General features: G+C 42.3%; 2 protein-coding genes across 2 annotated transcripts in view; one reads left to right on the top strand and one right to left on the bottom strand.

Annotated features, from left to right (window-relative positions):
* The window catches only part of sertad2b (SERTA domain containing 2b), a 43797-nt gene extending 37308 nt beyond the window's left edge, over positions 1-6489 (bottom strand). Inside the window, exon 1 of the mRNA XM_063491764.1 lies at positions 6325-6489. The gene's annotated coding sequence lies outside the window, so the exon portion shown is untranslated. The remainder of the gene's footprint in view (positions 1-6324) is intronic.
* Positions 6490-13661: 7172 nt separating this feature from the next.
* On the top strand, positions 13662-18847 carry inaa (internexin neuronal intermediate filament protein, alpha a). The gene is made up of 5 exons (XM_063492193.1): positions 13662-13992; positions 14874-15104; positions 15410-15937; positions 17686-17810; positions 18207-18847. Exons 1-5 carry the CDS (start codon positions 13699-13701, stop codon positions 18379-18381), a joined length of 1353 nt encoding a protein of 450 aa, XP_063348263.1. The 5' UTR covers positions 13662-13698; the 3' UTR covers positions 18382-18847.
* The last annotated feature ends 24 nt before the right edge of the window (positions 18848-18871 follow it).

Genomic DNA, 18871 nt, shown 5'->3' with positions numbered 1-18871 from the left:
TCAGAATACGTTACTCTCGTTGAGTAACGTAACGGAATACGTTACAGAATACATTTTGGGGCATGTATTCTGTAATCTGTAATGGAATACATTTTAAAAGTAACCTTCCCAACACTGTCCGTGGCCCAGGGGTTGGGGACTGCTGCCCTAGACCATAACCTTCTAATCCAGTAAGAGTCGCGGAGTGAGTGGTGCATTCAGGAAACAATGTGTGCTCAAAAACGGGACCTATTCGGATATTAGGTTATTTTTGCACTCTACTAGAGCAGCTCTGAAAAATAATAATTTACAGTATCGAGGAGAATGCCCTTCAGTTCATCCCCCAGCTAAAATAATCAGTTTTTAGCTCCTCCTCCCTTTAAGCTCCCTTTATTCTGCCCAGCAAAAGATTTGAACAGGAAATGGGTGGAGCTGTGTGCCAGAGATCACCATATTAGGGGTATCCCTTTTCTGTGACATCACACAGACAATAAGTTTAAAAAAGCTGTCTAAAAGAGACTGCTCATACTTGAGCAGTCTCAAGTATGAGCTTCTGGCTAACAGGGATTACCTGCACTTACACTAACCTCATTATCTGAAACCTTAGGCATATCTAAGATGAGCGGCCACAAACAGCACAATAGGTCCCCTTTAAAAAGAATATATTGATAGGACACTTGACTAAGGTGTTTACTGTACAACATTTTTTGATCATAATCTTTTCATTTCAGACGATCATCGCACCAAAAAAATGTAGAAAAGTAAACTAGTTCTGAAAAACATGCTGGTATTCATGCAGCATGATGAACCAAGTGTGTCAGAGTCGACCGCATTACGTTAGCATCGAGCAGCATTCTCGCTGTCTTACAGAGTAGGAGGAAGAGTGTGTGTGGGAGGGGGTATTCCAACTGAGTACATGATGTAACTCAGCGTAGTATACAGGTAGTGGAGCAATGAGTCAGTGTGCTAGGGGATGTAACATGATAACCTCCCAACGAGTCAACATCTGTGCAAGCGGCTCAGTTAGGAGCTCCTTATTTTCTCAGTGGACACTGGAAATCTTCTCTTTACATCTGTCTCTCTGTCTCTGAATGCAGTTGTTTGTTGCTCCTGTTAAGAGGCCTGCTCTGCAAATGCTCCTTCTCTGACATCTGATCCCCTCAGTCGTGTGTGTGTGTGCGTGTACAGGATGTGTCTCCGATCTCTGCTTGTTGCGTCTTGTTTCCTGAGGATCTCTGAATCCAGCACAATGCTCCCTCAGTTATTAGATCCTAAGTGCATTGCGATGCAAGTCGTAAACATGCTGTAAGCGTAGCAGAAAACAACACCGACACTGGTGTAATGCTGTAACACAACGCGCTTTTACCACGAGGTCTGTTCTGGGAGTTAAAATACCGCCTCGAGTAACAGTATTTTGTCTCACGACATTTCAAAGCTAACTCTTGCACACAGACAAGCCCCAACGTTAAACCACCCCCTGATTTTTTAAATTCTCCTCCCATACAGCTCTGACCCATCAGCGCATGGACAAGAGACCAGTGGGCATGTTCTGTGGCGTCTAGCACAGGACGTTCCCTGATGTCTGTGACATTGGCGGGAGTTAAAAACACAGGAATGTGGGGTGTTTTGAGATTCAGCGAACATCTGCGGCTATCCTGTTGGTGGATGGTGGATGGATGATGGATTCAAACCCAGGGCCTTCTTGCACCACCATGCTGCCCCTGCTCTGTTTGGCAAATATGAAATTATTCCACCACTGAAATTCTTGTCCGGTTTTCTTTCCTGAACATTTCCTGACTTTACAAGATCTCAAAAGATAAGAAAAAAAGGCATGCAGCATTCACACAATGAAGCCTTTATCGCAGCTTTACACATTCCCACACTACAAACTTGAAAAGCACATCCATGCCAATAAAAGCCTCTTAAACACATCAAAGTATCAAATATCTAAAGTAAAATCTCTTACGATTGCCACTCTTTCTCCCTGTAATGTTGCACAGTTGGTCTGTTGGTTTAAAAAAAATTAAAAATAAAGTTGTATCCGCGTCAACATGTGAGAAAGAAAGAAGGAATGAAACAAAAAAAGTTGCTGTTTGTTTGAATAATGAAAAGGAGGTCAGTGCCTGAAGGGGCGGGGTGATGGTGAGCGCTCTGTTCAAAGTAAAAGCACTAAAAACAAAAATGCAGAGCTGCCACACAAACACACACACGACTGCTGACTGTGGCAATGGAATGAATGGTAAGGCAGCAAAATGCAAGTGTGTGTCTGTGTGTGTGTGTGTGTGTGAGAGTGTGTGTGTGTCTCCTGTTTGCACCTGCAAACCTGTAAGTGCAGTTTATGGACAGCAGTCAAACACTTACATCACACACAAGCGCTGCCACCATGAAACACAGCAACAAAAGAGAGACGTTTTCATTATAGCTTGACAATCTGTGTCGAGTATGTTTATATCTGTGTGTATATAAAGGATGTTGAAGGTCCTAAAGCGTGCACTGGCCCTTTAAGATGATCTTCACTACATCTGCTGAAGGTCATTAAGCTTAACACCAGAAATATTATGGAACAGCTTCGAGATTTTTTCTTCAGATTGAGACTTTCAAATTAGTAAATCACAGAAAAAGCACGGATGGGCTCAATAAAAGACGAATAAGGCATTTTCATCAGTGTCATGACCACATTATGACTTCCTTAAAAAAACAAAAAACAGCAGCCACTGATTTGCCTTTTAAATATAGCTAATATCTGTTTGCATAAAGATTAGGCTTCTAATAGTGTCCAAATGTTTATGTTGCTGCATAGCTACACCTCAAACAGAGACATTACAGGGACACTAAAGGACTGACAAAGCTGCAGCTTCCCCCACTATTGAAAAACATGCTCGGTTAATACTATAATGACTGTGACAAAGCATTTACACAGAACTATGTTAGCAGAGATATTTGGTATCCGCAGAGTTTGACAGGTTGATGGTTTTTATGCCTTATGTGCAAAAGTACATCAGTCTAAATACTACAATACCCATGACCTCCAGGAGCCAGTGCGGTGGAGAGGCAGCCAATCACAGCTGCTTAATTTTATCACATGAGATTGAAAAAAAATTCAAAACTGATTTTGATACACAGACTTGATTTCCTGACAGAATCTGAAGAACCCAGTTGTTCTTGTGGAAATGCAAATAAGGATTTAAGTTAACTTTCTTACCAGGAAGTTTTATTTGCACAACCTTACACCGTTGACTTTTTTTAATTAAAAAAAAAATTATAAATACTTTGTAACACCATTGTTAATGGTTTGATGATTGAATCAGATGATTTTGATGGTAATCCAAGTTGTAGAGGCGCTCCAGCTATGAGTCACCTTACATTTTCTGTGGGAGAAATGAATGGGACTTTACTGCTGGATCAGGATTGCCCAAAATAGCAGCCACCACTTTGCAACTCTATAGCAACAGTGAGGCAGATCAAGATAAGCAAACTTTAAGTTCTATGGTAACACTGCAATGAAAAGCACTCTGTGAGTGCCTTCATTGATCCATTTCATTTGTAATTTTTGCAGTTAGAGCTTATAGTTAGCTTTCCAAGACAAGAAAAAGATCTGTGGGTGCTGAAACTGATCATAGCCAATATTTTCTTGCTGAGACGGAGCTGATATGAGCGGGAGTCCAGGATGGCATTCAACAAATGGCAGTTTATGCCCACAACCTTGCAGGAACATGATCTGCCCCCCTGCCTGCTGTCTGACTGACCAGTGAGCTCCATCCACCCTCCAACCTGTTCAGGCTGAGTGAAACACGTTCCATATTACCAAGCTTAATACATCATTTATGCACACAGACTTTTGGCATAAGGTCAAGGGTCCACAGGATAACCCTGCTTACTGTATAGGGGGAAAGTAGAGGGGATACCTGCTCCCTGTTAGAGCCAGCACAGTGCAGTGGAGTAACGCCAGTCTTGCTGAGGGATTATTGTGTGGTGATGCTATCATCACAACCACTCTCCCACTGTCTATTTATAGTTCACAGAGCTCTCCCTCCCTCTCTGTCTTTCTCTCTCTCTCTCTCTCTCTCGGTCTCTGTCACATTCTCCATACTGAATGCCAAATGCATTAAAAGCAGAAGGTCAGGAAAAACAGAACCACTAACCAGTACTTAGCGGTTTGAGCCTCAGAAACAAGTACAACACCTGTCCTCTGTCTTACACAGATTTGTACCCTGAGGTTTGCAGACTTCTTATGTTCACTTCTATGAGGCCAAGAATGCAACTTTCACCACTGGAGATTATGACACATTTGTAGGTCAAGATTTCTGCAGCTGGGAGCCAGTTTAGCTCACAGGGTGAGCAGGTGATGCTGCAAGGCTAAACGTAGCAGCCTGAGTCTGACTCCGACCTGTGGCCCTTTGCTGCTCGTTTTCCCAGGTCTCTGCCTCCCCATTTTCCTGTCTACTCTTCTACTCTTGACATGAGGACAGTCAAAGAATCCTAAGTTTGAAGTGTATGGAAGAATTACAGTTGACCAGATTTGACTAGTGATTATATCCTTTTCTGATCTAACCTGTTAACATATACCAGGTCATTAGTTACCCATGCTGTGTTGCAAGTAAGGGGTAGAATTTGTGTCTGGATATCATACAACCCCAAGAAATAATTTTTGCCTGCTTAGACAGCAGGAACATCTGAAAACAGAACACCACAGAACCTTTTAACATCCACAGAGTCACCGCTGACCTGTTTAGGGTTAGAGGTAGGTCCACACCTTCCTCTTTAAATGGAATTTTACCCCAGTAGAAATGCATGTCATTCTTTATGTAGCATGTGGCTTAAAGGGAACCCTGACCCCATCCCTGAGTGGCTTGCTGGATATAAAGAGGCAAAGTTCATTTCCATAATGACTTAAAACACCTGAACAGATAAGTGTCCAGAGGACTTTCAAGGTAGCCGCTCAGTGGTGAGACTTGCTTCTGGAAGGGCTTTGCATCTGTTCAGTGTGGCTACTGAAAAGCTTTTGGCCCAAAGCAAGTCCAGATTTGATCATCAAGGTAGCTTTTAGCAACATGGTGTTCTCTTTACTGTGACGGTCAGGTTCATGATTATAATAGATCAGGAATTTCTGCCTTTTAGTGTACTGCAGGGGATTGTAAGTACAGCAGAGTCTTGAAAGTAGGGAAAGCGACAGCTAATGCTGGACGATTTGCTGATTTTGCCTGCCAGACGGGCCACAGTGTCTGAGACCCAGGCTGGGAACACTGAAGAACCACAGCACCTTAATCTGGATTAGCTGCTGAGTTAGAGGCCTGGATGCTCATGTAATCCCTCTGCCAAAGTTCCACCAGCCAGCCCCGCATTGGCCATTTGACGGCAGGAGTGTTCATTCAGGCCGGTCAGCCCGGGCTGCACTCAGATATGAAAGTCTATGCTCCTAGTGAGCAATGATGATTTAAAATACCCAATAAACACGATCCTCTACACGTGTTTCTTCCTTCGGTTTGACATTGACGGCACATAAATTATAAGTACATGTGTGTATGAAGTCCAGGCACGGGGGAATACTGTGCCGCACTGGAGCAGCGCAGCAGCGCAGCGCGATCTGCCTGTCAGTCAGTCAGTGCTGGTGTGTGTGAGCTTAAAGACAACTCGGTTATATAATGAAGGCAGTAGCAGAACAGCAAATGAGCGCTGATTTTGTGTGAGCGTCAACTGAGAACACCGCGGTGAGTTCATCCAACTCCAGAAGAATCAGATCTCCCTGAAAGTCCTTTAAAACTATAACCCCCGCCCCCCCCCCCCAAAAAAAAGTTCCTGTGCTCCCTTCATGATTAAGAACTTGAAGTGACGCCTTTTAATTAAACTTTTTAAACACGCAAATAATATGAGGTTATATCACAATGAGCGATGTTTCATTTGTCAAACATAGGCCGATTTCAAGAGCGTCGTCATTTCACACGTAAAACACAGCTGCGCGCTTGACCTGTTATGCATTATCTTTCAGCAGCATGTTCGCTCCAACAAATCGCTATTTTTCCAGTGAAGTTTGGCGCTGAACTGTCTACGCGCGTTATGATCGTGCGTAACGGGAATTCCACGCTGCACTTTTCCACTTCTGACAGCCTCTGCTGATGTACACAGGCAACGTACTTGCTCCTTCTTTGAACCCATTTATGATGGGTTATTGTTTTTTTCTTACAATGCTGAAAGCTACTTGTGGAGATGTTTAAGGTGTTAAAGATAAGAAGACTCATAGAGATGGAAACATAAACACAAAAATAAATCACTTAGGATCACAACCAAGAGGAGCCCCAGACAGCGAGTGTCTGTACAAGAGTTCATGATGCAGTTTCAGACACTCACCCTGTATGGCAGATCCGTCCAGCACGGTGCTGAAGTAGAAAATGGATTTGAAAAAATGGACTCTGAAGCTTCTGTGATGGGAGAAAGGTCACACGGCCAATGCCGGGATGTCTAATTTCTGTTCTACCTAAAATCTGGTGGACTACGTACGGGCTCAGTCCAACGTCTCCAATGTCACACAGACCGCGGCCAATGCGAAGTCTTGTAATATCAGCCAGCCTCGTGCTGCATTCAAGTGTCATGGGACAAATAATATGCTTTGAATTCTGCTCCTGAATGAAAAGAAATCACTCAGTGTGGAGGTTCACTTGCCTACGAAAGCCTATTAAACATATTATATATGTGATTCATAACACGGAGATGTGCTTTGTAAAATTCGCCATGTTTCAGTCTGACTTTGAGTCTCTTTATCAGTCGTTTGTTCCTGAAGTCCGTGAACGCGTCACACTTCGCTCTGTGACAGACATGTCGTGCAGTGACTCAGAGCTGATTCACTGTTTCGTGTCCCGCCCACACAGCGGTGGCGGCCAATCGCGCCTGTGCGGAAGCGGGTACGGCGGCGAGGAGTCACGCAGCCCTCAACAGTAACTCAGTGTGCAGTTTAAAGGGACGCCAGCCCCGTACACACACCCACCCTCACCCCAAGCTCCCGCTCCGTCCACGGAAATCGTTCCCATTGACCATTAAAGGCAGGTGGGTGGGAACGCAGGGCACACATTCACATGAATATAAGGAAACATGAAGGATGATTTCTGAGTCAGTGAATTCAGACCACAGGCTGACTTGCATTGGCCATAGTCTGTGAAATCTATGGATGACATGTATCTTCCCAGTTTTTGGGGGGGAAAACAGATCTTGTTGGTCCAGATTAAACTCCTGAAATACTCCTTTAATGCTTAACGTGCCCTGTGGAGTAACTTTTTCATTTTTTTATTCCTAAATTCTGACCTGAGCAGGTAGCTCCTGTCCATTTATGCAGCTGTTGGTGGAAACCCTCTAAAAGAAAAGTGAGAAGACTGTAAGCTAAGAACCAAACCCTCAGAATATAGTTGGGTTTGAGCATTTAAATGGGGCTTTCACAGTTGACGGGTCGTGGTCAGTCTTCATTCTGCCTGGCTACAGGTTGGGGAAGGTGCAGGCGTCCTGCAGACTAGAGATGATACTTTGTGTGTCATAGATAGGAAGAGATATCACGGCCATCTGATGGTCGAGGTATAAAACTACTGCCACCTCTATTTCTTATATGAAATAGCTCTTTCACGCAGGAGCTACTTTGGAAAATGGACTTACTTCATTTTTGCTGTCGTCACTGAGCTGCTTCTCCTAGAGTGTTGAAAGATATCCGTGGACATGCCTGGTTGCACTCCACCCTGCTGGATCCCTTACGGGGCCTCATGCAGCTGGCTTTGGCTGGGAGATAATATCCTACTGTGTGCTGGCAGCAACACTGAGAGGTTAATCTTCCAAAACTGGAGTTTTACCCCATAAGATTGTTGTAATTCTCTTTTTCTTCCCATGTCCATCTCTTTTGTATCTACCTGATATTTCTGTCTGATGTCATAGAGTTTGTAGTGGCTCAGTTCTTCTGATGCTTGCCTGTTTCTGGGCTTCTTCCGCATAACAATCGGGGACTTTTACCTGACAGTTCTTTGTCGTAACCCTGCAGAGGTCTTAGGGAGAAGCATTTAGTCCTGGGAGTTGTTCTGCATGGTGCACTTTGGTTGTGTGCCAAATGTTTTTGCTGGTCTGCAGCAGCTTGGGAGCTGGCAAGGACCTTCTGAAGCTCCACTAATATCTTTTTCTACAAGGACTTCTTCATCATTAACGCCCCTGTGTTAGCGCTCTCAGCACTGCTTAGTAAGGCTCTGAGGACAAGTATGAGTGGCCGACCATAGCAGGTAGTTTCTGGAGCAGCATTTAGTTTCACTTTCCCACTGTAGAGTGATGATTTGTAGACAGCAATGAAGCAGGAGGCAGTTATACAAATATGTCTGTGGAATAAAAACTAAACTGTAAGCTAACTGGGCCACATGGTGGCACAGTGATTAGCACTGTTGCCTCACAGCAAGAAGGTCCTCAGTTTGATTCCACCATCTGGCTGGTTGCTTGTGTTAGGTTAGGCTGCTTAGGTTAACTGGTGATTCTAAATTACCCATGAGTGCAAATGGTTGTCTGTCTCTCTGTCTTAGCCCTTCGATAGACTGCTGACCTGACCAGGGTGTACCCTGCCTAGTCCTATGGTAGCTGGGACAGGCTCCAGCACCCCCACGACCCTAGTAAGGATAAGTGGAAGAAAATGGATGGATCTAAACTGTGGTCTAACCAGCAACCATAGTTATCTGAGTGTTAGTAAGCTGAAAAATGGTTAAAAAAAAAAGCTTTGCCACTCAGTAACTGCTACTCCACCGAGTTTCTGACTTCACCTATTTAACTTTCTATAAAACTGCCAAAAAACAGAAACAGCAGTATGATGCAGTTCAAGTAATACAGGATCATTTTGAACTCTCAAATTCAAGTCAGCACTTCATTTTTAGATTTGTCTGAATGAAAACACACACACACACACACACACATTCACACACACACACAATTGGACAGTATTAGCATTTAACTTATAAAGTGTGAGATGTGTGGAAAATAACTCTGGATTTCTGTGACATCTACTGGAAATGTGAAGGAACTGCATTATAAATTTCTTTTTGTTTTTATTGCCCCAGACCAGTATAAATAATCACCAACCACAACAGTGTAGCTGGTATTGTTTTCACACTGTCAGTGTGTGTATGTGTGTGACATTAAAAAAAAGCCATCTGAAAGTCCTCAAATGTGCCTTTGGAGTGTTTAATGCAGCAGTACCCAGGAGACAAACACGTGAAAAAGCCCCAAACTCTTTAGGGAGAGCTTCTGAAACTAATAAGAATCGTTACGGTTGACAAAAATCCACCTATGCTGGAATTTCCATTGAGTGGAATAAGTAAAAACATCCTTAGAGACTAGGATCTTCGTAAGGAATAAAAATAATAATAAATGCATTTACAAGTAGACACCAAGTTCCCCATGAAATGCATAATAACTGAGACATTTTACAATTTAATGAGAAATAGCCCACCTTGATTTTGTTGGCAGCAACATAACTCAAAAAAGGCGCTGACATTAACCACATCAGCCCTCCCTGTGTTGTCAGTAAGCTGACATGAAACATTAAAGGAAATCAGCTGAGCATTCGCGCACTGGTTTCAGTCTCCGTGCACGAAAATAAGAAAAACTTGTGAGAGACTGACAACAAGAAGCTGTGTTGGTGTGATGTGCTGGAAGTGAGACAGATGAAAGAGTTAGTTTAGGTAAGCTGATATGTAGCAGGATTTATCCAGACGATTAAAATTTGGCGTTTACGTGAAGATCCACGATAAATATTTGTTTGGACTTTTTTCGGTTACCACTTTCTGATTCGTGTCCTGCTGCGCCCTCAGGCGGTGGGGGCGTGCACAACCGCAAATACTCCTGGGAAATGTTGGCGTTCAGTCACAGTGATTGTATTAATGTGACATAACTTCAGTTTGCGTGTGAATTCATTTAGAGGAAGTCTCTTTTACGGCACTGATGTTCATGTGTTTGCAGACACACGTCGGTTCGGTGAGCTACAGGCGACGAATGAAAAGATGTAAGAGCTGAACCAACACAATGGAGCAGCAACGGCTGGAGTTAGTGTATCGATCCATTTATGGTCCAGTAATATTTGTTTTCATCGCTGTTGTCATATCGCGTTGTTAACCTTAATGATGAAACACGCGTTCATCACATCAAGCTTGATGTGATGATCTGAAGCAGCAGACCTTTAAACTCAGACAGAAGGATGTTTGATCGTCCGGAGGAAATGCTCTTTGGATTCAGCTGAAAATAAACGTGCCCACAGCGGTGACAGAGCTGGACTCGTCATGGAGACGCGGCTGTGTTCCAGATGTTGTTTTAGACTTGAGATCTGCGCGTAAAAGCTGTCCGTGAGTAACAAATCACTGCACGTGAACACTGTGGGATTAATCTCGTGTCAGGAGATCTAAATATATCCTCCTCAATTAAGTTGCGGCTGCTGTGCCACGTGCGTAAAATGCGCCCCGAGAATGTGGAAACGTCATGCTTTGATTTTCATTTGGCTGAAAATAAACAAGACCAGGAAACGCTGCTGCAAAGACACGCGCAGATACAGCCATCCACTTAACTAACTGTCCACAGACTGAGAACATAGTCAGGGCAGAAGCTGTGAGTGAGCTGCGCTCACAGCCACGGACTGCATCTGGAAGCTTTCTTCCTCACTTGATAGGAAAAAGCGTCATTAAATCATCATCACCGTTTACACTCACTGTGTTTATACCAACACGTTTATACACCACTCTGCATTCATTTATTGGTTATTTTTAATCTATGGCTCTTTTCCACAGCATGTCTTTGTCCTGTCTTCCTCCCCTCACCCCAACCGGCCAAGGCAGATGGCGCAGCCAAACCTGCTGGCGGTTTCTTTCTGCTAAAAGGGAGTTTTTCCTTCCCACTCTCACCCAAGTGCTTGTTTACAGGGGGGTCATATGATTGTTGGGTTGTTCTCTGTATTACTGTAGGATCTTTACCTTACAACATAAATCGCATTGAGGCAACTGTTTTTGTGACTAATAAAGTGTCTGCTTATTTTTATTTGTTCTCTAAATCGCGTCAAAAACATTTGCTAATGTAGCCTATATCACTAGAGACCTTCTGATCCACTAGTTTGCTGATATATCTTGAGTTGCCAGCCAAGGAGCTGATGAACTTTATTATTTTAGTTAGTTAAAAAAAATTTGTTCCTATTCTGGTCGAATTGGGCGTCAGTGTTTGTTTAGCAGTTCCAGATCCAGGAAGTCAAAATGATGTTACCCGTCTATGTCCAAATAATCAAACTGTATTCAGTTTGAATATTGTTATAAATTGATAAGGATCAGTTTATGTCTTTTATTCACTGTTATTTAACTTTTGGATGATGGCATAAAGTCTGAGAGAGGAGGACAGAGGGAGAGAAAAGAGTGGAGATCTAGTCAAAATCACCAAAAATTATGAAAATTCCCACATTCATTTATGATGATTTTACATAACTAAGCCGTGTGCTGTACTGTAATCAGTCATGGACCCCCAACTTGCTACTATAGTAATTTTCATAAGATTATATTTTTGTCTTTTTCTAGTTTCTAGTTGAGTAATGAGGAGAGAGAGAGAGAGAGAGAGAGAGAGAGAGAGAGAGAGAGAGAGAACAGGAGGGATGAGGGAGCAGATACTGAAGTTTGCTGGAAAAACAAAAGTTATTTTTCACAGATACTCATTATTATTATTTTCATGGATACTTTGCATCTTCTTCAGAAGCACACTTACAAAATGCCAGTGCAAATTCTATACAGAGTATATTGAATGGTGGCATTTTACAGGATTCGTACTCTGTCACTCTAAACATGGCTGAACACGATGGTGCCACTACATTCATGTGACGGAGTACAAATCTGTTCTCCACTCGTGAAATTGGGGTACATGATGCTTTATGCTGAGTCTGCATAATAAAGGGAGGGTTTGTATGCATTCAAAAACTTTAATATGAAACAACTCGATTACCAGTTAGCTTGGCGTACAGGTCTGTGAGCGGCAGGGTGATTTTCCAGTGTCTGTACAGAATGATGCTACTTTAAGTGCTTGATGATTTGGTCGACTGCCTCTATGTGATTAGCAGTCTGAAATAATGTTTCTCATTTTGTCTTCTTTGACATAAATAGTTCTTTAACTTCTTTAATGACTGAGCCTTTGCCTCTGGTTTAATTAACGAAAAGCTCCACCCTAAAAGAGGTGGATTAGATTGAAATCTCTGATTATTCACTCTGATTATTCTTAAACACTATAATTGGTCATCCAACTAATCAGATGATGATGTTTATTTATTATGTTTATGAATTGAGGCTTACAAATGTGAAAATAGTTGATTACATTTGCAAACAGCATATTCCATTAATATTAATTACAAGGCACTGCATGCATGACATTATAATCAAGAGTTGAGTCCCCCTAAACGTTTGAACCTAGAATGGCATATAGAAAGTACAAAGATATAAAATAAAATATGTTACATTTGACCTCTGACCTCTCCTTCAAGGTGAATAGATTGATCTAAAGTGATTATAATGTTATACAGAGCTATTAAAAGCTATTTTTCGTACTGGCATTGTTGTATTGACAACATATGTGAATATAGGACTGATACATGGGGATTTTAAATATCGCGTTACTTTGGACTTCTGGCGTCTTCTTCCATATAATATCAAACTTTCATTAAATGTGAAAGTTATAACTTTAAACATATTATTTAATGTTTCATTTATTTCAGTTGTTGATAGCTTTAACATCTGACCAGCTCTGTCGGGTTCTTGGAAAGCTTTAACAACGCACACGGAGACACGAACCGCGGAAGCAGTGTTCAAAGTGGCAGAGAGGAGGAGCTGTTAGGGTGAGGATGCCAGTTTTGGCATATTTTTATTCTTTTTTGTTGAGCCTTTAAAAATGCGACCATGTACAATATTTGTGACTTGAAATCTGTAAAGTTTGGGACTAAAAGTCGCAACGAGAGTGAGGAAGTTTAAACACGGACATGTTGGTCCAACATGTTTTCTAACATGCACAATTAGCTGGTCCAGCGGGTGTTACAGCCCTCATTTTTGCTGATAATGAGCTTTTCTGGTGCACAGTGAAAAGAAATATCTAAAAACATACATACAAGTCAAAAATGGCGAACCAGGAAACATGGAGCACTTTTTGGGTCTGGAAGTTTTTCATCCTGGCTGAACTCCAGTGATTTTGACCGCGGTGAAGTGAGCCGTCATTTGATTTTGGCCCGAGGAAGACAAGAAGACTTATGTTCGTTTCTTTCTGTCAGACAATTTTTTTTTCACGTCTCTGAATTTAAGCGACTTTTGCTTGGCTCATAGTACAAACTGTTCTTCTTTCTCCCCTCAACCACAGAGCTTAATCTGCGCTAATAACAAGTATCCATCAAACAAGACACACACACGCGCACACACACACACGCGCACAGGTAAGGAGAGGTGAAGTGTCTTCGTGGCTAATTCCATCTGTTCCTTCATGTTTTGTTTTCTCAGTGCACACAAAATAAAACACAGACGAAGTTTAAATATGGGAAAAAGTTATCAGCTTGATTTTTTTTTCTTGAATGGCTAAACTTGGTTCAGTGTGTTCGTTCGGCTGGACAAATATTACGAGTCCCGCTGTGCGTAAATGGTTCGCTCCACCCGCAGTTTTATAAGCTCCTGAAAATCTCTTTACGCGTCACGGTGTTATCTCTGAGTCACAGCAAAGATGAGCTACGGAGACCGCTACACGTCGTCCTCCTATCGGAAGATTTTCGGAGATTCTCCGAGATTCCCCGTCTCTTCCTCTCGCATGAGCGGTGGGTCTCCGCGGGGCTCCCCGAGCCTCCGATCCATGGCAGCGTCGCGCAACAGCGCGTCCTCTGTGACCCTGTACAGACGGGGGGGACGGACCTCCACCTCTTTCTCTACGGTGCCTACCGCCTCCCTGGACTTGTCCCAGACCTCCGTGGTCAGCAATGAGTTCAAAGTGATCAGAACCAACGAGAAGGAGCAGCTACAGGTAGGTGTGATCACAGCCCGAGAAACGAAGAGGAGTTGCAGGAAAGAATGCGCAGCAGTGTGACGAGCTCACCGTGGACCGTTACACCTTACTGTTTACTTACCTGCCTAGTTCAGACAAGGTTGCAAGACTTAATGACAAAGAAGCAGATACTTCCCTCCGAGTTAGATGAAGACCAAAATAGAGCCCAAAGGAAAGTGACAGATTAATTCTGAAGGGTAGCAGACACATTCTGGACATGGATACAACAACTGCTAACACGAGAGCCAACTTTGTTAAAAGTACTGCAAATTTTGATATTGGCCAGTACTGCTGATAAATGCGCCTGTTTCTAAAGGACTTTGGGTCAACTTCTGTTGTTTAAATGTGTTATTAACAAAATAGATGTGACAGTCAACAAAAAAAGCTTCTGAAATTTTTCACAGTGCATGTTTAAGGTATATTTATTCATTTATTATCAAAAAAAAATTATTTAACATTATTAAGTGGGCTACATACTGAAGTTAGAGGACAGAAACAAAGTAACAAAGTGGACTGATTCCTCTATAGCGCTTTTCTACTTTCCCAGAGTACTAAAAAGCGCTTTATACAACATGCCACATTCACACAAGCACTTTCTTCTATTCTTTTAAGTGATTTCTAACTAACATTCACACTCCGATCTATGCATTGGAGAGTAACTTGGGGTTAGTATCTTGCCCAAGGATATTTGGCATGCAGACTGGGGGAGCCAGGAATCGAACCACCGATCAGCAGATGACCTGCTCTACCTCCTGAGCTACAGCCACCATATGACAGGCAGCTTCCGGTTTGCTGCCTGTCATGCATTGAATATGCCAAATATTTTTTGGTAGTAAAAAAGTGTTTATTCTGTTGCACAGGGTCTCAATGACCGCTTTGCCATGTTCATCGATAAAGTCAGACACCTGGAGCAGCAGAATAAAGTGTTGGAGACGGAGCTGGTGACCCTGCGGCAGAAGCAGAGCGAGCGGCCCCGCGTCGCTCATCTCTACCAGCAGGAGATGAGGGACCTGCGCTCGCAGCTGGAGGAGCTGAACAGGGAAAAGAACCGAGTGCTGATTGAGAGGAACAACATGGAGGACGAGCTGCAGGTGAGAGAAGAGGGCAGGCTTGAAGGGGCGAAAGGAAGAAGTTTCTTCCTCTGTTCGAATTTGAGTTCAAACAAACAAAAACATAGACTGTACTTAAAAATGGACACAGACATTTAAATGGATGGTATTAAAGAGATCATCTCCAGTACAGTTGTTACAAAGGGGGGAAATAAGAGGAACCGCAGTTTTTTGCTTCATTCTTTCAGGCATGAAGGGGGCAGCTTGTTTCAAAGCTAGAATCCACATTAGAATCAAACTTCTAGCACTTTCTCACTTCTTAACCGTGCTGTTTTGTCTCATTTTAGAAGCTAAGTGCAAAGTATGATGAGGAGGTGAGAGCGAGGGAAGAAGCTGAACAGACCCTGAGGTCCTTCAAAAAAGACGTGGACGATGCCACCGTCGTCCGCCTGGACCTGGAGCGCAGGGTGGAGTCCCTGATGGACGAAATCTCCTTCCTCAAGAAAGTCCATGAGGAAGAAATTGAGGAGCTGAGCAGCATGATGGAGGCGCAGCAGGTCTCTGTGGAGGTTGAGCTCGCCAAGCCAGACCTCACCTCAGCGCTGAAGGAGATCCGCAACCAGTACGAGTCCATTGCCTCCAAGAACTTGCAGTCGGCTGAGGAGTGGTACAAGAGCAAGTTTGCGAGCCTCAGCGAGCAGGCCACGAGGAGCAACGAGGCCATGAGGGCCAGCAGGGAGGAGATCAGTGAGTTCAGGAGGCAGCTCCAGTCCAAGACCATTGAGATAGAGACCCTAAGGGGTGCCAACGAGTCTCTGGAGAGGCAGATCTCAGAGATGGAGGATACACACAATGCTGAAGTCACAGCAATGCAGGCAAGCAAACAGTACCTTTAAAGCAGTCTTTTGTACATTATGTTATGATTCATGCATAAACCTACAGTTAAAGGCAGAACTAGAACCACAAATTCCATGCAGTTTTTGTGAGACATAAACAGCAACAATAAGAGGGGGGAATACTGTGCTACTCATATACGCTCGTTGGATGAAGGATTATTCGATCAAATCTGAGTAAGAACTGAAACTGTAAAAAGCCAAAGTTGAGACAACTTCTTTTAAAATCGTTTGGGAGAAATCTTGGAAGGAGGTCATAATTATCTGTAAACCTGTAGAATAATAGGATTGAAAGTCTGCAGATATCAAGGTCAAGTTAATCATCAATTATGTCACAGCTTGAGTAAAGCTTTTGGCTAACAGCACACACCACGGTGTCCCCATGGTGTCAAGGATTTAGTAGAAGGAATCCAGCATACAGATAATCCTACAGAATAATTGTGATCAAGACTCTCTGAAAGCTGTTTTTTAAATACTCTCAGGGTTTACCGTGACATTCATTCAATAATTAGATCAGATCGATGGTGTGCCTGTTAATTAGAACCCATTTCTTATTTTTTATGTATCTCAACTGCTCAACTAAAACCCAATCTGAACAACTCAACTCTAAGCATAATGGAAAAAATTTACAGCCACACTCAAAGTTTTAGCTAAAGATAGGCTTAGCCTTGGTTGTTTAAACCCATAACTTCCTTACACTTCATGTAACTATTGCAAATTAACAGCCCTCAGCATCTTAGTGGCGTTTGCTTTATTAAATATTTTCAGGCATACCTGAACATGACATGCACATCGCTTTCTCTAACTGAAATTTGGGGGCTAGGGTTTTATTTTTGTGTCTACCACTACCAAACCAACCACTGACCACTGGAAATTGACCGCTCATCTTTATTTGAGAAGATGCAATATTCATTGTAATATAGTTCAATGAAGAAGAAAACTACCACTTTCATATTCGTACCATTAAAAACGATGCTATGGCGGTGAGATTGTTAGCTTAGTTTAGCATAAATTAGATCATAAAGAAACAGGGGGACTCTGAGAGCCTCCTTATGAATCAGAAAAAAGACATGTTATTCAGTGAGCTTTAGAGATGCTAATAAAAGCATTTATTACATTTGGAAAGGTCCATGCTAGTTTTTTTTTTTCATGTGCTAGGCTATGCAAGCTAGTTGCTAGCTTTAGCTTCAGAATTAGCAACATTTTTTCCTCTAACAACAAAAACTTTAAAAACAAATTCACAAAAAATTGTATTGAGGCTAAAATAGGGGGACACTTGACTATCTGTAAAAAGTTCTGGCTCTGTTTTTTGGGGAAATGAATATTTAAAACGTGTAAGCTGCGGCACAGAGTTGACCTTTGGTGTGTGGTCGGCAGTCTAACCAGCCTCTGTGGCTGTAGCAGTTCTTAGTGAATTAACTCTGAATGTCTATTAGCTTAACATCTGACCTGCTCAGTCGGATACAGGAAGGCCATCTGGCTTTCACTGGCTTTTTACGGGCAGTAAAGCTTAGTCCAAAGGTTGTTGAAACAAAAAGGAAATCCCTTAATAAACTTTAGAGGCGTCTTTATCACAGGAAACTACAGGAAAAAGAAATGTCATAGAAAATGACTCAGGAAACAGAAAAAGTACAGCTACTGATTAAAAAAAACCCAACAACTCTATTTAGGTGTCATTCATTTGACAGTGCTGATATTCTACATCTATTGTCTCATTTCCATTGTAACAGGACACTATTAGCCAATTGGATACTGAGTTGAGGAACCTGAAGAGCGAGATGGCTCATCATCTGAGAGAGTATCAAGACCTGCTCAATGTCAAGATGGCCCTGGACATCGAGATCGCTGCTTATAGGTGCTAAGTGGATTCAAGAAAATGCAACCTTATCTTTTAGCTTAAAGAGCAAATAACATATGTATTGATTAAAGGTATTGCTTTAGTTCAAAGACCACGCAGAATAGCACTGTCTGATGAGGTTTTCCCAAAATAAAGTTCAAATAAACCCTCTTCAAGTTACATGTACTCCCTCAGTCTCATTGAAACTATAACTACGAATACATAAATATCTTTCCTAACAATTAATTGGCACGTCCACCTAGTAGGGAGGCTTTAATTTACCCTTATACCAGTTGCAGAAAAGTAAATAGTGTGTTAACCTTTTATTGAAGTTCCTCTGAAAATCAAACTGGCTATCTCTTGACGTACTCTATTTGTGTGCAGCTTGACATTTGTTTCCTATGATCCTATAAGGAAACTGCTGGAAGGGGAGGAGACCCACTTTAACTCAGGGATGTCCTTCAACTACAGCTACCAACCTCGAGCCTCATCCAGCTCCTCCAGGAGGGAGAAAGAAGGAGGTGCGAAGGAAAGCTTCAAAGACGTCAGCGAGGATAAAGACGAGGCGGACATCAACTCCAACAACTGAAGATATACGGGGAAATCTGACATCATAGTTGTTAAGTCCGAAACAGATGTTTTGGAAGTAGTCTCTAAAGTCAGTGTTTTGAGTCATAGTCAGCATCCTGTATTTGACATTTCTTGTTGTAGTCTTAAATATCTCCATTAACTACCGACAGCTAACATGGAGCTAACATGACACTCCAAACATTAACCTTAGTACTAAATGTTAATGGGGAATCTTTCATTTTGCTGCTGCAGTTTCATGCACTCAAAACTGTATGAAATGAGAGGAAATAGACATTGCTTAGACTTGAAGGCATGGCGTTTATTTACCCACAAATTAAGGTTGTCAGTTCCACTTGGATATCACTAAAATGATAAGCAAATAAAATTACATGACTGGAACTGTGGTTTCTTATGATGACTCGAGGTGGCAGACAGATGTTATACTTTAATGAATGGAACAATAAATCTAGCTTCTCCGACTTCTTTCATGAGTTTCTAATAATTATCAA

Source organism: Pelmatolapia mariae, linkage group LG13 (genome assembly GCF_036321145.2).
Source record: "Pelmatolapia mariae isolate MD_Pm_ZW linkage group LG13, Pm_UMD_F_2, whole genome shotgun sequence".
Classification (NCBI taxonomy): Eukaryota; Metazoa; Chordata; class Actinopteri; order Cichliformes; family Cichlidae; genus Pelmatolapia; species Pelmatolapia mariae.
The sequence above is the reverse complement of the archived record's forward strand: the minus strand, read 5'-3'. Positions and strand labels throughout refer to the sequence as shown.